General features: G+C 38.5%; 1 protein-coding gene across 1 annotated transcript in view; it reads left to right on the forward strand.

Moving 5' to 3' along the window:
* The window catches only part of LOC131439367 (uncharacterized), an 81,079-nt gene that overhangs the window by 1,352 nt on the left and 56,853 nt on the right, over window positions 1–22,874 (forward strand). Inside the window, exon 2 of the mRNA XM_058610290.1 lies at window positions 7,779–8,626. Coding sequence (XP_058466273.1) covers window positions 8,547–8,626 — 80 coding nt within the window. The 5' untranslated portion in view covers window positions 7,779–8,546. The remainder of the gene's footprint in view (window positions 1–7,778; window positions 8,627–22,874) is intronic.

Below are 22,874 nucleotides of genomic sequence, written 5' to 3' on the forward strand. Positions count from 1 at the left end.
AACTGGGCTAAAAAATTTTCCAACTTGTTAGTTGATGGTAAAACGAAACGGTTTTTGCTATATTGGTCCCCGGTTTTCGGTTCCGGAAGTACCAGAAATAGTGATCAAAAACTACAAAGAAAACAAAACTCATTTTGATTTCTCAGAGATAGTCAAACCGATATTCACAAATTTAGATTGAAATAAAAGGTTTTAACGTCCCATGAAGTATAAGGTAAAATGTGTTTAAATGTCAAAACAGCATTCCAATAACGATGTAAAAATACGTAAAACATTTTAAAATCTGATTCATTAAATAGGTCTTGTTAGTTCATAGCTATACAGAATTTCTTGGCTATTCTGATGGTGGAGAATTGGCATCGCTGGGAGTACGATGCGGTATCTAAGTGCCTAATTTCAATGTAACTTAAAGTAAAGTAATTGGTCGAAACAATTATTTTCAGTGATAGTTCAGCTGTGGCAAGCACACACATTAGTGAAAAATGTTAAAAGTGTTATTTATTGAATAATGCTGCTTCGCGCAACTAGAATATATTCAAGCAACGGATACTGTGAATTTACCACTCAAAAATAAACGATGTTAACCAATCGAAGCACCATCTGCATATCATTGTAGGTTTTGTCAGATTTATATGGCATGTGAGAAAATTTACCGGTTACTCGTGTGATTCAAGCTGAAAATCTAATATTGGTTCGCGGCAAACCCATTCGCGAGTGTTTATTTAATTTTATTTTTTCATTAATTGTGTGTCTTCTCGCGTTGTTTACAGCAATGCGCATAGGAGAATCCGAATACTGGTAGGATCGTTCCTTAAATATTTCCAATTTTTCTTATTTACAATGTCTTATTATATTTCTCCTTACTAAAAAACGGGCTAGACTAAACTCCGTCAATTATTCGATCTATTTTTTTCGGGTTAAACGCTCAGTTCAAGACAAGCGTGAAGTTTATAATCTTGCAGATATTTCTTGCAACAATGCTAAACTAGGACGTATGTGGATATAGTTTAGACTGCGAGAAAGTATTTTATTACTTTGGTTAGGGAGTAGACATCGACATTACTTCGTATCGCTGTATTGCTGTTCGATTGATGGTGATCGAGTGATATATTGTCAGTATTACGATTATCTATTGAAAAAAATCTACAGGTGTGTAATGTCAGAGACATAACTGGGTGTCGTGAATACGAATAAAACTGACACGATTTCTTTACACTTTCGAATTCGAATTGATAGTTGATCGATTGTGTGAATTGCTTTTTGACTTTCCCCCTTTTCACTACTAAAATTTTCAACGATTTTTGACGTCGATTATCTCATTTCGGATTTGCATATTTCATTGAAAGAAACTATCAAGATGCTGCACAGGATTCATTTCTGCCTTTTAGAAGGACCAAATTGTGGAATTCTCTACGATATTTAGCACAGTTCGGAACATTTTTCTCGAACGATTTTCGCACAGCAAAAAGTGCACGAAGCACATCAAATTATTTTGGATTTTCACTAAACTAATGACTTTTACCTGCGATTTGCAAAGAAGTAATCTTAATAGCTCTTTAGATAACATTTAGAGCCATTAGAACGGCTGATTTTATATAATGTTGTCCACTTTTCTTTTCTTGTTTTCTTTCTCTCCAATGCAAACGACCAGCAGCTGATTCAATTGTTCTTGCTTGAATTGAAACTAGCTTTGCGTAGAAACCGATACATCCGCTCGCAGTGCCAAACGATGCAAAACTGGTTTAATGCGTCTTCTCGCCTTGACGACCGGTAGGCACGTTTTTTTTTGCATAAATATCTGTTTATTAATCTTATTTTTGTGTATTAAATCAACATTTTACATTTTACAGTTAATTATTAATAAAATATCTACCTACTTATAACTATCCCTAACCTAATACGTACAAATTTTGAATTATTTGTATTTCAGAGATTGAGCACCTCTCTTCAAATTTCGTGCAGTATTGTTCGAATTTTTGTTCTAGTATATCCAAGGAGGCCATCTCATGTACTTCACTAGTCCTTGTCCAAGGGGGTAGATTTAGAATCATCTTTAAAATCTTACTTTGAATGCGCTGAAGCCTAAGTTTGTGTGTTCGTGCACAGCCCCGCCAAACAGGGACTGCGTATTCAATTGCGGGATAGATGATTTGTTTATAGACAGCCATCTGATTCTTCAGGCATAGTTTAGATGTTCTACAAATCAGCGGATACAGAGACCTAATGAGTATGCTGCATTTTTGAACGATTTTGTCAACATGTGACCTGAATATCAGATGTCTGTCAAAGGTGAGTCCTAGATAGATAACTTCATCGGACCATTGAATGACCTCATCACCGAATCGTATTCGGCATTCGTCTGATGGAACAAGTTTTGGAGATCTTGAATTTGGAAACAAGATGACCTGAGTTTTTGCTGCATTGATCACAATTTTCCAGATTGTAAAATATTCAGTTAGAGCGTCCAGACCTGCCTGTAGTTTATTCTTCAGAGCATTAATGACACGACCTTTGTAAAGAATGGCAGTATCACCAGCAAATTGTGACAGAACACCACCACCCGGAAGAGGTGGAATGTCTGATGTAAAAATGTTGTATAGAATGGGACCTAGAATACTTCCCTGGGGTACACCAGCAGGAATAGTAAATCTTTCTGAAAGTGCATTATTCAGAGAAACCTGGAATGCTCTATCTGCAAGATAATTTTTGATAATTTTAATAAGATACATGGGAAAATTATCCCTATGCAATTTAAACACCAGGCCATCGTGCCACACATTATCGAATGCCTTTTCAATATCTAATATTGCCATGGCAGTCGTTTTGGACACTGGATGACGTTGTTAACCCTTGTGAGTTGGTGGATGGTGGATCTTCCTTTCCGGAACCCAAACTGTTCTTCCAGAAATATATCCTGTTCATCTGCGAAAGCAAGAATTCGCCTTTGTATGATCGATTTTCGACCACGGTTCCCCTTTTATACGCAGTCAGTTGAAAATATGTGCCTGACTACCTCAAAATCGTCGTCTTTGCGCGAAAAACCCAAGCAAAAGTAAAGAGTTTTCCGCGTTCTTTTCAAAGTTTGAGAAAACTTCATTTTTGAGTTGTTTGTGGTTATCTCACACTGTTCAATATATTATCCTAAATTCCTGATCATATTTTTGATGAAATGGTGAAAGAATTATGTTGCTGCCATTAATACAAGTGGAGATATTCAAGATTAAGTTCTGCCCATACTTCCATATGGCTAATTTTGAAAAGGCACCCCATAGTAAAGTAAGTCGTATTCACGACAAAAGAATCTACCGTGAAGACTTCAAATAACTCAGATAAACCGTTATAGCACGTTAAAGGAAAGTCACATTATAATACGATCACTAGCAGTAGTGGTGCTAAATATATTAAGGAATGAGCCATTGCTCGGACCTTGTGTCGGTTTTCCTTTAATAACTTTTGTATAAATTTCGGATTGTTTTGCGGTCTACGAAGGTTTTCTTCCTCGTCAATTTTCTTGCAAAAATAACACAATAACACAACCTTTTTTGTAAAAAGTCAGTTTCCCCATACTAAATCCCATACAAATTTTAAACCGTGGAATTATAGTTTCACCGATTGAGCTAAAATTTTTCACAGTCCTTATGGGACTCAAAAGAAAAACGAAAAGTTTGGTGGAGCTGAAATCAATATTTTGTCCCACCCTAGTGCACACTAAACTTCACCTCTCCCTCTATAACAAGTTAATTAACAAAATAAAAATTTTCATAATAGCTATTTAGTGAGCTATTGTTACAAAGAAGATTGTTTAAGAAAAATATAATTAATTCGATCAGTAGAACTGGAGATAATATCAGGTGTGCAACTTTGCTCCCGTCGTTTTCCGATAGGTGGCTGTACCGGTTGAGGCTGGTCAAAATACATAGATGATAATGCCATTAAAGTGAGTGTGTACAGTGTCTAACGAATTGTCATCGCCGTTTCAGTGACAGTTGTTCTTGTTTTCGTATTATTCACGCTACGTTAGAGCAATCCGTTCTGCGAAGAACAATGCAGTGCAGGAGGAACTTGCAAGTTGTACTGGCGATTCGAAACGGTTGTGGAAGCGGTTGAAACAGCTCATCAAACCAGGAGGTATTGCTCGTGAAGAAATAAAATTCGATGGAAATGGTGCAGCGTATAGCGACGAAGAGACAGCAGAACGGTTGAATACCTTCTTTATCCAAAACGTTAAGACTATTTATGATTCTATTTCGCCGCCTAGCCAGACCCCATTAGTGTCTGATGCAACAGTGCGTTCTCCAGTTGACGCTGAGTTCCACCAGTTCCAGCCTGTTACCATGCCTCAGCTTGTAAAGGTGGTTACATCCCTAAAGCCTTGCTCTGGAGTAAATAAGGTTACCAAACGAGTTCTCGTCGACGCACTTGACGTGATTGGTGATAAACTACTGGATATTATCAACATGTCTCTGACGCAAGGAGTTTTCCCAGACGAATGGAAGGAATCGATGATAATTCCAATACCGAAAGTGCCAAATTCAACTCGGGCTGAAGATCGCAGGCCAATAAACATGCTGCCTCTTTACGAGAAAGTGCTAGAGATGATAGTGAAGGAGCAACTATCAGCCTACATTGAGGATGCGGGAATAATAGTAGAGGAACAATCAGGATTTCGGAAACAACATTCCTGTGAATCGGCACTGAACCTTCTCCTGCTCAAATGGAAGCAGGCAATCGAGCAAAAGAAGATAGTGTTGGCTGTTTTCGTAGACTTGAAGCGTGCGTTCAGACGATAGACCGGAGAAAGCTGATTGGAGTGCTACAACACTATGGCATAGGAGGAACTGTACTGAACTGGTTCAACAGTTACCTGGAAAATCGGACACAAGTGACTAGATACAATGGGGCGCTATCCTCGGCAGCAGCGGTAGACCTTGGTGTTCCACAGGGAAGTGTGCTGGGTCCATTATTGTTCGTGTTGTACATAAACGATTTGAAAAAGACGTTGAAAAAGGCACAACCCAATCTCTTCGCTGATGATACCGTAATATACGTCACCTGTGACGGTTTTCGTGAATGCTACGACGTGATGAACGATGAACTAAAAGTGTTCGCTGATTGGCTGAAGTGGAAAAAACTGAAACTGAACGTCAGCAAAACGAAGTGCATGGTGGTGACTACGCGATCAAGGAATGAATGCAACGGAGTGGTACAAATAGATGGTGAGATAGTCGAGAGGGTCGATGCGATCAAGTACTTGGGTGTAATGCTGGACGAAATGCTAAATTTCAATGAGCATGTAAACTACACAATCCGGAAGGCTGCCCGGAAGTTCGGCGTGTTGTGTAGAATCAACCGCTACCTCACATTCGACAACAAAGTGATGGTCTACAAAACATTGATTGCTCCCCATTTCGACTACTGTGCCTCTATTTTGTTCCTGGCTTCCAAGCAACAACAGCGACGTATGCAGATTCTCCAAAACAAGGCCATGAGACTGATCTTGGGATGCGATCGACGAACACCGAGAATTTTTATGCTTGACTCTCTACAGTGGATGTCGGTGAGACAACGCGTGGAGTATAATACAATGATTTTTATTTTCAAACTAACGAACGGAATGGCTCCCCGATACCTCTTACACACAATTGTGTTCGCGAGAGATGCCCATCGCTATGAAACAAGACGAGCCGGAGACCTAAGATTGTTGAATTTCAGAAAATCCTGTACACAGAACTCGCTATTTTACGCTGGATACAAAATGTTCAATGAGCTGCCTAACGAAGCGAAGCGGACCAACAATCTTAGAGTATTTAAAGATCTCTGCAAGACTTTTGTGAGACAGAGACCCTTGGATTAGCGATGGAAGAGAAATGGATGGGTACACGGAAGTGCAGTAGACGAAACTAAAAAAATATCGAAAGATAACAGCTGGTAAACCTTCCCTCTACAAATGAAGTGTATGGGTGTGGGTGGGCCATCTAAAAAAAAAAAAAAAAAAAAAAAAAAAAAAAAAAAAAAAAAATGTCTGTTTATGTGCCCAATTCTCGCCATTTGCGGGAAGTTTTACTTTTCTGTTACATTCGAAAAAAAATGCAGCTGAAGCGCATCGAATGTTCTCAGAAACTTACGGTGATGCTGCTCTGAATAAAAGAACGTGTCGGGAGTGGTTTCAACATTTTAAAACTGGTGATTTCGATGTCGAAGACAAACATGGTGGTGGAAGAGAAAAAACCTTCAAAGATGAACAACTAGAAGCATTGCTTGATGAAGATTCGTGTCAAACCCAAGAAGAGCTTGTCGGGAATGATTCAGAAAAATGGAAACTAGGTGCCGTACGAGTTGAAACCGAGGGACATCGAGCGCCGTCTATTTGTATGTGAGCAACTGCTTCAAAGACAAAATCGTAAGGGTTTTTTTACATCGAATCGTAACCGGTGATGAAAAGTGGGTTCGATACGATAATCCTAAACGCAGAAAATCATGGGGAAAGCCAGGGCATGCTACTTCGTCGAAGGCAAAACCGACTATTCACGGCTATGATTTGTATTTGGTGGGATCAGCTCGGTGTGATTTACTACGAGCTCTTAAAACCGGATGAAACCATCACAGGAGATCGCTACCAAATGCAACTGATGCGCCTTAGTCGCGCGCTAAAAGGAAAGCGGCCACAATATCAAGAGCGACATGACAAAGTCATCCTCCAACACGACAATGTTCGGCCTCACGTCGCAAATGTGGTCAAAAAGTACCTGGAAACGCTGAAATGGAAAGTCTTGCCTCACCCGCCGTATTCATCAGATGTCGCTTCTGACTTCCACCTATTCCGTTCGATGGCACACGGCCTGGCAGATCAACATTTTCAATCCTTCGAAGAGTTGGAAAAATGGATTGCTTCATGGATAGCGTCAAAAAAGGACTCCTTTTTTCGAGTCGGGATCCGAAAATTGCCGGACGGACAGTACTTTGAATAGTACATCTGTAAGCACGTTTTCGCAATAAAGCTTTTAATTTTGAAAAAAAAAAACGGCGGAAGCAAAATTGTACACTTCGATAGTCCCACGACAAAAGGGCCTAACTGCAAATGAGAGCCTCTCTTTGTTTACTTTCTCTTTTGATTATTACGGAGCCATTATTGCAAATTCTCTTAAGTTTCCAATATAAATCGAAAGCTTGTAGTTTTACCTTGAATGTTTTGCGAAGAGTAAAGCGTCAAATATAAAATCAGTTTGGTAAATCGCGAAAGAAAAAGTAAACAAAGAGAAACTGTCATTTGCAGTTAGGCCCTTTTGTCGTGGGACGGTCGACTTGATAAATTTCAAAGACAAGGTGATTTTGCATTTTATCTGAATCCAGCAAAGCTTTAGGGAAATATAACAGATTTTTTTTCTAATCAAAAATGCCGACACATGTGTCTAATAATTTATTATATAGAAGCTGAACAATGATTTTAAAATGTGAACTTGTTTTTGGTGTACGGTTGGTTAACGAATATTGCATACGAGGAAAGACAACAACAAGCTTTGTTTGTCGCATAAATCGACCGATAACAAACCGAAGAGAGCTCATAAATATGAATGAAATTCGATTCTTTTGATATAGACTCGATTGAAGCAGAGTAGAAAACTTGTTTTGCAAATTTTCTTCGGATTTGAATGAAACCCCTTAAATCGTTTATAAATGAATGCATATTTTATATTATATTCCCAATTGAGTTTTGACCTTAAATTTTGTGTACTAAACAGTCGAACTAAATTCTCAATTTTTATTCCTTTCCTTTGCAGACATTGCCGCCAAATTATCGGAAAATTTTCAACACCGTCGATTCGGATAGCGCCAAATTACTTGGTCCTCGGGTGAACCGTGGAAGGTTTGTGTGCATAAACAGCGGTGGAAAATAGAGAGGAAATTCCTGCAAAGCAGAGTATGTGTCGACACGGGTGCTTTATGTAACCGAAACACATACCGTTTCGTGTGTGTACTTACGCGCATTAGCAACCAACAACCAGCAGCAGGTAGAGAAGGCAGGCAGATAGAGATTTGCAGTGCCAGAATGCGTTCGGTCGAGGCAAGTGGCTTTCGAGTAGTTCAATTGCAGCCACTGGCACTGGCAGTAGTAGCAGTGGTAAATGAATCATATCGGTATTCTCTGTAATCGCGACAGTGAATGGAAGTGCTTGTTCTATCCCTAATGGAACCAATGACGGATGAAAAGATGTTCTGGTGTTAAACGGATCCTTACAACGTGCAGGATCGTATAAACATACTTTCTAGATTAATTGGATGAAAAGGTTGTGCTGTGCGGTGACTTGTTATGAGAAGAGAAATGTCGGATACGTGCGTAACTAAATTGCACGAGCTAAAAATATAATCAGAAGATATTCCTCCTACCGTTGGCGGCCACGAGAACCGTGTGAGAGGCCGTGTAGGTGGTGGTGGTGGTGGTGGATCAAATATTCATCGTGCTTCCAGCAGCCGAAGGAACGTGACGTCATTCTTTTTTTTGTCTCTACTCTGTCGGAGAAAAGTTCACATAACAGCAAATCACAACGATGTCGATATCGAATGGGAAAACGTCGTCCGACATTGAGAATGCGGAATGGAATTCGACCGGAATGCTGACCCACACCAGGTAAGGGGGGGAATCGTGCCGTGGCGATGCAGAAACAGATTCTACAAGTTTGTTGTTTGCTTGAGAATGTTTTAGACAGCAGCATAACTTAGATAATACGGAAAGTTTTCCCAGTGTTCAGCTTCGAAATGTGCTGCTTTGTGACCCGATAAATTTGCTACTCTCTACTGCTCTACTGTTACTGAGCTGATAGAACTGGATTCATGAAATTCATGATGCTTTCAGTGAAGTTGTAATTCGAAGGACACTTATGTTAACAATCAAAATGAAATCTTTTAATCGATTTTGTCATCCAGTTTTAAGCAATGTCACAAAACTGGACTGGACGTAACAACCAAGTAACAACCACCCAAACGGCCGGGGATCAAGAAGTTACACTGCTACAACACACACATTCACATCGTTTGAATTGCGTAACAGACTGAACCGCTGGTTGGTACCACGCATGTGTTGTAGCAACGCAACCCTCTGGCGGATTAGTTGATACTCGATACGACGGTGATCCGTGCCGGTCTGATCCGGAAACAACGGAGTTCAACGGACCCACCAACGGCGTTCGAAAGTCTTCTGTGGTTTGCGGTCTAGGTTTGACCTACACTCTCCGGGTTCAACTTTCCTATGGCGGTAGCCGGTTTTCAGTGAACGGAACGAAGGCAACCGAAGACCTGCCTTTGCCCTGTTGACTATGGCCTTAACCACTCTGGCGGGGGAATCCTCACCATCGTGTGCTACCATAGCGAAACCACTGTCTACCGGGTGGACCTGTGCACCGTGTGTCGGCTTAGCCTTGCTCAGAACTCTCGATAATGATCAGTTTATGGATGGCTTGTGTACACTCCAAGCCGGTATGCCAAGTTTGCTAGCTCTCGACTTGTGAACGGATACGACAGTGACTGTTCAACTCTTCGCAAAGTTGCGACTGGTTTAGCGCCCATAATCGTCGGTCGGTCGGTTTTATGGCCCAGCGAGAAGCTCGGATAGTTTTGAAACCGTTGAACTCAGGCCAGCACCACCGTGAACCGGATTATCACATTTTGCCGGTGCGCTCTGGTACTAATTGAATTTACTCGCGGCGGTACAAAACAACGACAGTTTTCATCGGAACTTGGTCATAAAGTCGCTTGTTTTGCTTTGGCTCGACGAATAAGTTGGTGCCGATGGGTACAAATTTTCTAGAGCCTGTTAAAATTGTAGAACTGTGTTTGGATGATTTATAAAATGCAAACCTGTATCTTTGAATTTAAGTACTTCGTGCTTAGATCTGTTGATCATTGAATAAGTCAACCGATTGATGAATTTACCTGTTTTTGGTGGTTGATGTTATTTCGGCCTTCGCGAGTAAACTTTTGAAATTTAGATGTAACATGGGACGTCGGCAGCGGGCTACCCCGTAATATCGTTTGGCGCAATGCCAGTTTCGCATAAAGCAATTTTGCATAATGGTTATTTAGCATAATGACAACTTGGCATAAGACCATTTGTGACTGTATTGTCATTCAAGATACTGAGTATGTGTGCGTGAAGGATTGTCGGTATTCTTATCCTTGATTGTATCATCAGCTAAACCATGCATATCAGCGTCTGGAGAATCCATTCGAAATTATTGTGACTGTACCAATAATCATGAAGTCACAAAAACAGCTTTCGTATTCTATTTCAGCAACCTCGGTCATGTTTAGATTTGTTTAAGCAGACTGTCCGGCATTTTATTCAAATCCGGCTTCAGCATCTCGAATGTTCTTGGGATGTGTTTTTGATCAAACTAAAATTTATTTTTTCAGTTTTACTCGAAGTTATCGTCGAACATGTTTTAACACTCAAACGCTCGGGCAGGGATTTTCATCGAACTTATTTAAAAAAAATCATAACTTTTGAAACCGTTGATCAATTTCGATGCGTCCAGTGTCAAAAAACAACCAGATTTTCTTCTAGTCCATGCTGACTCATACGGAACCGCAGCGGTCCAAAAACACCGGAGTTATTCCAGATCGCGTTGGGGTATGTCTGTTCTGCCGATAGAAGTATGCTATGAAGGTGGCAAAAAGTAGTTGATCAAACAGCTCTAAGTGGAAAGTACTTTGAATTTACATCAAAATCTCGAAAATATGCAGATCAACTAAACTGGAGTTCCCAAATTAGTTTTGAAAGTCTTTTAACAACTTGAAAAGTCCTGAGATGAAATGCCATGTCAAATTTCAAGCACAATTCTATGGGACCACAATCCGGATTTACATTGCATTTTATGAGCTCTAGTAAGTCCTTCACATTTTATACAATTTCCGTATTAATCCCATACTAGGGGCTGGGGTCCACTAGGAGATTGATAGTACCTATTAGCTCTCTCCGGACAGTACCAGCCTAGATGCCGTGTGGAATCCGGCGGAAAAAAATGAACCAAGAATAGATCCACTGGGTTCCTGCTTCCATGTCGTAAAAGGCGACAATTGCAGGAGTTTCTTTTTCCTTTCAGTTATCAGATATTTTCAATGTTTTACTTCTGATTACTCTATTTTACTAAATCATCTCTCTATTCAACCTATCAATTTCCGTCTAACTTCGTAGAAAAGTTTTATTAGGAATGATTTCTTCTTCCATGTTATTGATTGTCTTTCAGGATTATAAAATGAATGATAAAAATCAACCATTGCGCAAATCCGTTTATATTACAAAGTTCATAACAGAGATGACATGTATTGAATACATAGTAAAAAACACTTGATATTAATATTTCAAACAGTAAATTAATGTTTTTCTCGGTAGCCGGCTCCCCAGATCAACTAATATAACCAATTAATAATTAAAATAAATAATTAAAATAATAAAGCGGAAATAATAAAGAATCAAGACGCGTGTGAAATTTGTTGACCTTTGTTTGGTGATTTAAAATGATTTTATAATAACTGTTTAGAATATTTCAATGCAATGAATCAACTTTTTTGTCTAAATCCTATTCGCTCGTTTATTTTGTATCACGTAGTTTCATTTATAGAAACTTGCTTAATCCATCTAGCAGTGAGATGATACCTTTTTTTTATCAATCCGAATGTGTTTTTTTTGCATGACTAAAAAAAACGCGAAAGGTAGATGCATAAACGAGTGACTGCATACTCGACAGCCGGCTGTCCGGAGTTTTGTCAATTTCGGAGATTGACTGTTTCGTGCATTATATTGCCAGCACAAAGTAACACTTAAAATGATAACACTTTAAAACATTCTTGGTAGCCGGCTACCCAGAGCAATAAACACATGATAACATTATCAAAACATTTACTAACAAAGTATCCTCTCCTGTGATGCATGTGGGAATGCAGAGGATTCCTCGGTTCTTAGTAGCAACATGCATCGAACTAACAATCCTTTCCCTCCCAAGTAGATCTGCATTCGGACGTGGCCGGCGTCGGTATTGATCAGCATGCATGGTTCAATACAGTTTGCACAGTGTGAAACAATGTGTTATTCCCAAACATGTTACTTCAAAAAATCATTTTGCAATCTCAATTGGTCCAGATCAATAACGGAGTAGCAACACACGGGCGGTCTCTAATGCTAATGCTAATGCTAATTTCCGTATTAATCCCATACTTATATAAAATTTTATGTATCAAAATCTTCTAACGGCAGAACAGACATACCCCAACGCGATCTGGAATAACTCCGGTGTTTTTGGACCGCTGCGGTTCCGTATGAGTCAGCATGGACTAGAAGAAAATCTGTTTTTTTTACACTGGACTCATGAAAATTGGTCAACGGTATCAAGAGTTATGATATTTTGAAAAAATAAATTCGATGAAAATCCCTACCCGAACGTTTGAGTGTTAAATACAGTCTCGTATTTGATATTTCACTCAGTGCAGATTTAAGATTTCATATATTTAGTAATCCATCAACGAGAAAGTAAACATTCGTTAATTATTAAATATTTGCCATGGAAGATCCCTCCACTTTGAGTCATTGAAGACCAGACACATATGGCAAAAATGAGTTTGTTTGTTTGCCAAACTTAATGTACATGCTCAAGCGGGTACCCAGGATTTTTGTTTGGGGGTGGGGGGGGGGAAGTATATGTTTACTTCAACATTTTTTGGTTATAATGTCTTTTGTTGGAGATTGTCCTTTTTTTAATTGACTTAAATATCTAAAGAAAAGAGTTTTCATAATACACTTAAGTCTTTTTTATGCGAGTTTACGTACCGCATAAAAAACCGCATAACTCTGAAACACAAAAAAAACCGCAAAAAAAGACCGCATAAAAAAAGACCTCAGTGTATAGGGGAAATCGGGGCTAATCCGGACACTTTTTCAAAATTGATAAAAACATCCATTTCAACTGAAATGAATTTCCGATCATTTATTGCTAAAATCGAAGCGTAACGCATATTACATTTGTGGATATAACTTCGGGTGTATTGGAGTTATCATGGTATTCTTTGTAGTGCACATTTAGGCGTCATGTCTAAAAATAAGAAATTGCAAATGAACGGTTGTTTTCGAACAGCCAAATAGCGAGTCTCTTCAAAAGCTTAATATAAATTTATGTATGTTTAATCATTTTCAGTATTCAAGCATTGAAATATTGATTTTGAACAACGACGCAAACACAGTGTGTTCTCTAAACAGATAGTTGTTTTGTCGCGAATACGACTTACTTTACTATGGGGCGCCTTTTCAACATTAGCCATATGGAAGCATGGGCAGAACTTAATTGTGAATATCTCGACTTGTATTAACGGCAGGAACATAATTCTTCCACTATTTCGTCAAAAATATGATCAGGAATTTAGGATAATATTTTGAACAGTATGAGATAACCTCAAACGACTTAAAAATTAAGATTTCTCCAAATTTGTTAACAACGCGGAAAACTCTTTTCTTTCGCTTGGGTTTTTCGCGCAAGGACGACGATTTTGAGGTAATCGGGTACATATCTTCAACTGATCGATATTTTCTTCTTGTGCGTTTTATAAAAGCAGATGTCAGGGCGAGAAGACGCATTCAAGCAGCGGCATCGGAGAGCGCACCTTCTGCGTGGTTGAGAAAAGAAACGCACAGGTCATACCCAGGTAACCAGTAAGCACTAAAATGGCATTAAAATGGCCTTTTATGAGCACCAAAAATTCTCATAGCTCTATATCTGAAATCTGAAAGCCCATCTGTTGTGAATCAACTATAATTCAGCTTTCAGAATGCACACCAGTCATAAATAAGCATTATATATGAATAGCCGTATATTTTGCCAAAGTCGGCCTGAATTTAGTCTCAAGTGCGATTGAAATGCCAATTAGCGATTATTTGCTGTCATAATGCGGCATTAGTATGTGCTTATTGGTTACCGGGGTAGTTCTCATTTGCCTTCCGGTCGTCAAGGCGAGAAGACGCATTAAACCAGTTTGGCATCATTTGGCACTACGAGCGGATGTGTTGCGGTTTGTTCGCAAAGCTAGTTTCAATTCAAACAAAAGTGATTGCGCGTCATACAGCAGAGCTGCTAAGTCTAAAAGGCAGAAAAGAATCCTGGACACGGCATCCATCGGAATTCGAACTCAACTCGTCACTCTCCATCACGAACGCTTTCATAAAAGATTCTATTCGGAGCCACCATTATTTTATTATAAAGAACGATACTGGTTATTTCGTAATATTTAATTGTGCCTCAGAATGTTTTATGTAACTAATTTGTACTTAAGTCTAGGTGCATCGTTTAAAATTCTAGTAGTGAAAATGGGGAAAGTTTCACAATTCACACAATCGATCAACTATCAATTCTAATTCGAAAGTATAAAGAAATCGTGTCAGTTTTATTTGTATTCACGACGTCCAGTTATGTCTCTGACATTACACACCCGTACTTTTTTCCACTCCAGATATGCTTTCATACTTTTTTGCACAGATATTTGAGAATCCAGTTTAACGTCAATAGTCAAACATATTTTATATTAAAATCTTGCAAATAATGCGATATTGCAAAACCGCGGTGTAGCTGAACCTATTTTTCGTATAAGCCACTTGAAAAATGATTTTAAAGATATATAGTGTATACCTTTCTAACAAGTTAATTCAGATATGTACAGGACAATATTGCGTAGAATCTGACTGTATTCTGTGGACATTAAACTGAGTAGTTAGGCAAGGACGTTTTTATATATTTTATGAGATATTGTTCTTAATTCATAATCGAATATATTTTTATGTCGAAATGTTTTTCTAACAACAATAAAAATATAAAAATCCCTTCAGTTGTAATTATGAAAAGCATTGCTTTAGTGTTTTCCGAATAAAAGATGTAACCGTACTTAGTTCATTCGTAGTCCTATATGATGTCAATTGTCTTTCAGTCGGACTAACCATAAACACAATTAATTTCAAACTATGAAGTAAATATTTGACCGAATGAAGTACACAATAAGTGCTTTTATTCCACTGCCTATTTTTTGTCGGTCAATTAATCAATCAAACATTATATCACATTGTAACTTAATTCAGAAGGTTCAAAGTGATATCCGGTAAGAAAAGTGGAGTTACGAGTTTCGAATAAAAAACATTCCGCAGGTAACACATATTAGGATCATAAAACATTTTCATAAAAGTAGAGCTATTGTCCACTGTTAGGATTTATGATCGAAATCATGAAAAATCGTCATGATATAATGATAAGACGAAATGATTGGTTTCCTGATTTTTAATCATGCCAAGGATAACGGATTTCTTTCCGTGTACCCAAGTTATATCTACCGTTGTCAATTCAACCTTCAGTTACAATTAGCATTTTTTTATTCAGTTTGGCAATGACTGAGCGGAAACATATATTGGTGAAGCCAAATGAATGAAAAACTCACAGAAAAGATGATTTATTGGAAAAAGATACGCTCAGAGACAGGACTCGAACCTGCGTTCTCATACATTCCGTGCATACGCGCTACCATTTCGCCACTCTGAATCTGGTTATAGACACTCTAAAACACCAGTTAGACATAGTAGAACGTACATCGAACATGGTCTAACATCCTGGCCGTCACCCGACCGATACCTTACATCCAAACATCTTCTTTATTAGTTTTTATTAGTTTTCGTACCAAGTCGCAAAGAGGTGACCAACTCGAAAGCCTTAAAATCACGGGGCTAAACCAGGCTCGTTATGGGATAAAACCAGACTATAATGGTTAACACAAAAATGGAGAACGAATACATCGAGGTGCCTTAATTTCAACCTTTCGTGCCACTGACGTCTCAACTCCCAGCTAACTGTGACGTCTGTCTGTCACATGAAAGCGCGTTTATAAAAATATTCAAGCTTTTCGGTTTACCCCGTGTACGGTCTAACCCCTGTCTCACCTAATAATTTCTTCAGTTTCAAAAGAGGAGGTCGGTGCGAGGGGGATGTGAACCTCTAAACCACCCCCTCCCCTGTTTACGCGCCTGAACATGCAGCCTAAAACAATTTGTTCCAGTTTACTCGGATTTTTAAAATTCATCGGCCTGCTGTCCGACTTCGAAGCATTAATTAATTCGCTCGTTCGGAGGATTGCTCCTAGCTTTGAGTAATCTGAGCAAATGCCCGCAACTAGATATAGGGGCGTTTTCTGCGGAGCGGGTCGCCAGCTCACTCGCGACTTTTAGCCGTCTCGATCGGAATCATATATAACGAACAGAATATTCTGCTGACACTGAGTGAGTTCATTTAGGGGTTAGCCAAATTTTGTGCTAGGCCACATAACCGCTTTTATTATTTTTACATTTCGTCTTTGACTCATCAGTGCCGAGCAGTTCAAATTGAACTGCTTAGTGCTAAACTCGACAGTTCAATTTGAACCGCTAAGCAATGTTGCAAATATTCTTCGTGTAACTAATTCATTCACGCATCCTTGCTGTGATTATACTGCCTTCGAATATGCCAGTCTCGAACAACGTTGAACTATTCACTGCTCGAAAGAGAGAAGGGTGCAAAAGGAATAAGCAATAATCGTAGAGAACCCGAATATACTAATCCATTCTTCGCTGCTGGTATACATCGTGCATGTTCGTTTTATACATTCGTTTGTCATTCGTTCATTTATTTTATTCTTCGAATTGGTTCGAATAGCGTCACGGCGAAGATCGTTGGTTTCCATTCTTCGCGAAGCATTTTTCATCTAATAAATTCATCATATCTCGTTCGATAGCAGTAATGGGAGAATGCTGGAATATGGTTCATCACATACACATAAGACTATGGTAATAGTGCGGGGGGAAACATCTTAATTTGCATGTTACAAAGACAGCACGAACGATCATCGCGAATTAGGTTTGGCGATGATCGCTGTATGAATATTCGTTCGATATTCGCGTTAAGTCATTCGGGGGTATGTCCAATGCGAATAACAACTGCAAGGAATAGATATTCGTGCAAGTAACGAAGCAGCGTCGGCTTCGTTCGCGCCCGAATATACGGACAAGTCCGAATACCAGAACGATTATCGAACAAAGGCGAAGGAAAGCGAGCGATGATCATAGACATTCGTTGTATTTTTGATATTCGAGCAACATTGCCGCTAAGCAGACGTAAAGTTTCTGCTCCCATAATTAATATAAAAATAAAGATAATAGTGGATGCACTAAACTGTGACAAATTACAAATTTACTGTACTTTAAGCGCTTAGATTTGTTGCGTATGGTAAAACTGAATATTAGATTTTTTTTTCAGAATAATTGATTCTATTCTATTTTGATGTTTTTCACAAATATTTACATTGTAAGGAATTGGAAAATAACCCATAAATGGAAGTAAATTAGGATGATTTCAAAGTTACTTAACACATGGATCAATAAGTCCCGAGACTAAAGCAGAGATGGCGCTCGTAGTAAACCAGTAACCACGTATTTCCAGAGTACTAACCTTTGCTTGAAACGGGTCAAAATTTTAAGTCGATCCGACCAGAAACAGCTGAGTTATGGAGGTTGGAGTAAAGTCGTTTTGTGATTTGTTTAAAAAATGGAAAAAACCGAGTTTCGTGTTTTGATAAGACATTGTTTTTTAATGGGTAAAAACACCGTTCAAGCGAAACAATGGATTGAAAAATGTTATCCGGACTCTTGTCCATCAAATACAACGATTTGTCGGTGGTGCGCCGAGTTTAAACGTGGTCGTACCGACACAAATGACGCGGGACGCTCGGATAGACCTGTGGAAGCCGTTACTCTGGAAAACGGAGTGAAGTGACAAAAATTATAATGAAAGATTGTAAAGTGAAGCTCCGTGAGATTGCTGAGATGACACAGATATCATATGAAAGTGTATTTACTATCCTTCATGAAAAATTGAGCATGAAAAAGGTTTTTTTCCAAGTGGGTGCTGCGATTGCTGCAATGCACCCTGCCACAAGTCGATGAAAACAATGGCGAAATTGAACGAATTGGGCTTTGATCTGCTTCCCCACCCCCCATACTCGCCAGATTTAGCCCCCAGTGACTACTGGCTCTTTGCTGATCTTAAAAAAATGCTCCAGGGAAAATGATTTGGCTCAAATGAGGAGGTCATCGCTGAAACTGAAGCTTATTTTGAAGCGAAAGATAAATTTTTTTATAAACATGGTATTGAAAAATTGGAAAAACGTTGGAACCATTGTATCACCCTAAAAGATGATTATGTTGATGAATTAAAAAAAATTGCGATAAAAAATGTTGTTTCCATTGTTAGTCTCGGGACTTATTGATCCATGTGTTAAAAGATCAATTTTTGATACGAACATCCTCAAGATATAAACCTGGACAAATGGAACGATTTCATATCGTAATGATAGTTATCAAGAAAGAGAACGATCAGCGTATCAAGAGGCGAAATCACCTGAAGACCTACTAGAAGCAGAAAATCTCTAAACAAAGTGTAGAATAGAGAAGCGAGCTGCAACAAGGGGTCGGAAATTGTATTCGCGTCTTTTGCAGTGTCCGGATGCATGCGTTTTGATGGACGATGAGATTTATGCAAAGGAGGACGCAAAAACCCTTCCAGGTCCACAATACTTTACTGTCTTCGTTGGAGAGGATGTGAGCGATGCGGACAGGTCGATTCAAGTGGAGAAATTCGATCAAAAGGTACTGATTTGGCGAGCAGTATGCTCCTGTGGTTCGAAGTAAACCATTTTTTACACTACCGGCACTATAAATGCAAAAATTCATCGATCTGTGTCTCCAGAAGAGATTGCTGCCTTTATATAAGATTCATAGTACATCTTCACTGTTTTGGCCGGATTTAGCGTCGGCTCACTATGCCAAAACCACTCTCAATTGGCTTGCGGAAAAGGGTATAAATTTCGTTGAGAAAAATATCAATCCACCAAATTGCCCTCAGCTTCAACCCATCGAACGTTATTGGGCAATCGTGAAGTGGGTCTTCAAGAAGACTGGTAAGTCAGCTGGGAACATGCAGGAGCTCAAAAAAAATTTGGGCTCAAGCATCCAAAAAAATGCGATGCAACAATTGTCCGGAACTTGATGAAGAGCGTTCGATCAAAAGTTCGAAAATTCGTGAAGGAATAACTTGAATTTCATCCGGTTTTCATTATGCTCAAGTTTAACCTCGTATCAATTTTTAGTTTGAATAAAATATCGATTTTTATCATAATTTGAAAGAAATATTTGTTGATAGCTTATTGAATTAAATTAACAAATTAAAACATTCTTAAGCGTACAATATTGAAGCTCTCGAATCAATAAAATGAGGCAAATCCATCAACAAATCACCGAGATACAAGCTCTTCAAATTAGGTCCGAAATTCTATCGCAGATAATTCTAATTTTTTCTGTTAGTTACCGGAGAATCGAAATAAAATACTATACTGAACACATACAAAAGCGACTATCCAGCTAGGGAATGGATGTGATTTTCAACCACTCATTACTCAAACACGTTCACCGGCCCACGAGGAATGCCGCAGAAGTAACAGGAGCGCAGGTTATCGCAACGCCAATTAAAACGATGCGCCTGTTGTGTGTTTGAGACATGCTGGCAATGCTGTGCTCTTGTTACTTCTATAATATAGTAAAAGTGACTACAAGACAAAGTTAAGTAATGACTTCATATCGGTTACCGTATCGTTGTGATTCTACAAAGAAATACGAATACAGTGTCGGTTGAAAGCTTCCATACATTTTCCCGGATAATAATATTAAAGCAATAAGTAGAATAAGTAGAAAATTCCTTCAGTTTAAAAATGGGCTATAATCAAATCTGCGCTTATACGCAAATGTTTGCCGGTATAGTTGCGAAATAAACTTGTTTCGTCTTAGGAAGTACATTCTCTCTACCAGAGATAATATTTGTACGCTTTGTCACGGCAGTGTATGCATGACAAAAATTCATGCAATGGCTACCATTATGACCAGGGATTGAAATATTCTTTAAATAATAAACAATATGCATTTTTATTCATTGCGTTCGGTTAACTGTTTTAACTTTGGTATATGATAAACTAATATTAATTATAAAAAAAATCTTTCTGAACACATTTCGACTTTTTAACTGTAAATTTCATATGACGGGATGAATATTATTTTGATCAATTTCACCATAAATATCGAATAGTACTTAGATTTTGAGTAGATATAGTTAGTTTAAAGAAGATTGAGTTCTATATTTTAGTTCTTTATATTAGAAAATTATTGGAGCGTAGTGGAAATTCAACATCGAAATATCGTCGGAGACTCTTATCCCTTTCGGTTATCGCTTCAGCGATATTTCTGTGGGTGAGAATTCGTCATCAAGTTTCGCTGACACAAAAAATCACTTATGAACTTCGAAGTTCAAGGGTTTTGTGGATGTTTGTTTCATGATTGAAAACCTCAGGAGTAATTTTTTCAGTCACTGAGTGTTTTCAGAAAATTCGGATCCTGATTTTCCCAACACTAAATGAGACTTTTTGAATGACAAGATAAAGGCGGTTGAAATCAGAAATTGAATGATAAATTTGGATCGAAATTGATTTGGTTCGTTTGTTTGTTAGGATTTAGCATCATACGTAAATTTAATTATTTGTTTAAAATTTTTCGAAATGCATGGAATTTGTCAAAAGCATCGCCATCGCGCTATCTCTCGAAATAAACACGACGATTGGATTGTTTAATATAGAAAAGAAGCAATCATTTTTCGAAACGGCGTCTGAACAAATAACTGAACGCAACCAGAGGGACACATTATCTGCTTCACTGCGTAGAAAAGCTTTCACTCACTAATCCCCTTGTCAGTTTTGCTATTCGCTAGAAAGAAAAGGTAGGAGGTATAAATTTTCGATGAAGAGGTTTCGGATTACATCAGTCACCTCCAACCCTTAGCCTAGTCGAATGTGAACCGTGATTTTCGCTGACTGATTTCGAAGTGCACCGTTTCACTGTTCTGTTGTACATCACATCATATGACCTAGATAATACGCAACAGCAATCCGAAAGGCTATCACGTGACCCGTTTCCATAGAACCAGTTTCGCTAGCAACCGATCAAAAGAAGTCGCATCGGTTTCGATGGCGACGGATTTCCACAAATCATAAAGCACTCAGCCAAATAGCATCAGCACTAAAAAAACAGTTTGTTGTGTTTTTGCTCGCACTCTTTCTCTTTCTCTCTCTCTCTCTCTCTCTCGACCGAGCACTTACTGCATTGCATAATTTATTTGAGGGCTTGTTCTGTATCAGTTGGATAGATCGTTCGAGACCGCGTTCTGGCCGTGCTAGCGCCGGAGATTTAATTATGTGTGACCCGGGAAGTGCTGTTTGATGAAAAGATTTTCAATTATTGGTTCGAATGGAAAGTTAAAGAATTTCGAACGTATCGTCTAATTGATAACATAGCTATAATCGAGTTCACTGGTTTAAGGGCGGCTTAAAATTTACTTTGAAGAATGTTTCTGTTTTTTCTCAACGTTTGAGTTTTATTTACCTACTTTTGAGACTTTTTAGATGTCGCTGTTTAGGTAGTTGTCAGGAAAAAAGAGCAGTACCACTTAGAAAGTTCAGTGCGGGAAGTTGAAATTTGGCGAACCACATTCAATATCAAGTTGAATCAATAAAACTTAACTGATAGCCATTTCGACCTCTTTTACTTAATACAAAGATTCCTAGACGCAAAAACTTTTCTGTTGGATGGGAAGCACATAAAATTAAGCAATGTAGATAACGAAACGAGACTTACAATTACACGTTCAAGTATAGTTATGAAACTGTGCCAATTCAGTCTACCAAATCGGTAACAAGTGAATGATGCGACAATGCAAAACTGAAATCATAGCCTCAACGAAATTCAACACTAATCAACGATCGTATTCATTCCGTTTTTCATAACTACTGATTCGTGGAAACATTTCTTTCTGTCATAATGATTTAATGATCTCAGCAGTTACCTCATCGTGGGGGTAGCGTCAAATTGTTTGCATTGTTTAATTGTTTATATTTCGATACTGATTCTGGAAACATTAATAACGCGTAAATCTGATAGACCGATACTCTTTCGGCGAATACTTTCAGCGAATACCAGCGAATACCAGCGAATACCAGCGAATACATCACTGGTAAGTGATGTTCCAACTGACTTTGCTAAAGGTTTTGAATATAGAGTACATTAGATTTTCTCAAAGACCACAAGACTGATAATGTTACACTTAACTTCAAACGAAAAGCCTTATAGTATCATGTTTTGAAATGAAATTATATTCAGATCCGACTTTCGGCGTCGGAGTAACTAGATAAACAATATGAAAAATCTATTTTAATCCACCTAGTGGTGTAATGATGCCTTTCTCGTGTCGTTCAAACAGTCTCGTAAAAAATTGTTTTATTTGATTCGGTTAGCAGATTGATTCGGTTAGCTCACAAAAGCGAACTACACTGCTTACGTCGCATATCTGACAACATTATCGAATCCTAAATTATCAATAATTAATACATTTGAACCGCATTGTTAATCAGTTTCTGAAAAAATGTGCGAAATGTGTGGAACGTGTACTATCTGTACTGTGATCTTTAAACTTGCTCAGTGATTCAGTAGTAGCTTTCAAATAAGCTTATTGAAATTCTTCAATCGTACTGACACTGACAATCCTCCAGGTCGAGGCTCGAACACACGATAACTGTAAGACCAGCGCCATATGCAACCAACCCGGGGTCGGTAATTTATATCATAATATCTCTGAAATCAAAAGTGGTATCAATTTCGAAATTAATTCACATATCAAAATGAGCTTTCGTTGAACTCCGGAACCGAAAGTGCCAGCAAAATTATCTTCTAACTT

This window comes from Malaya genurostris, chromosome 3 (genome assembly GCF_030247185.1).
Source record: "Malaya genurostris strain Urasoe2022 chromosome 3, Malgen_1.1, whole genome shotgun sequence".
In the NCBI taxonomy this organism is placed as follows: domain Eukaryota; kingdom Metazoa; phylum Arthropoda; class Insecta; order Diptera; family Culicidae; genus Malaya; species Malaya genurostris.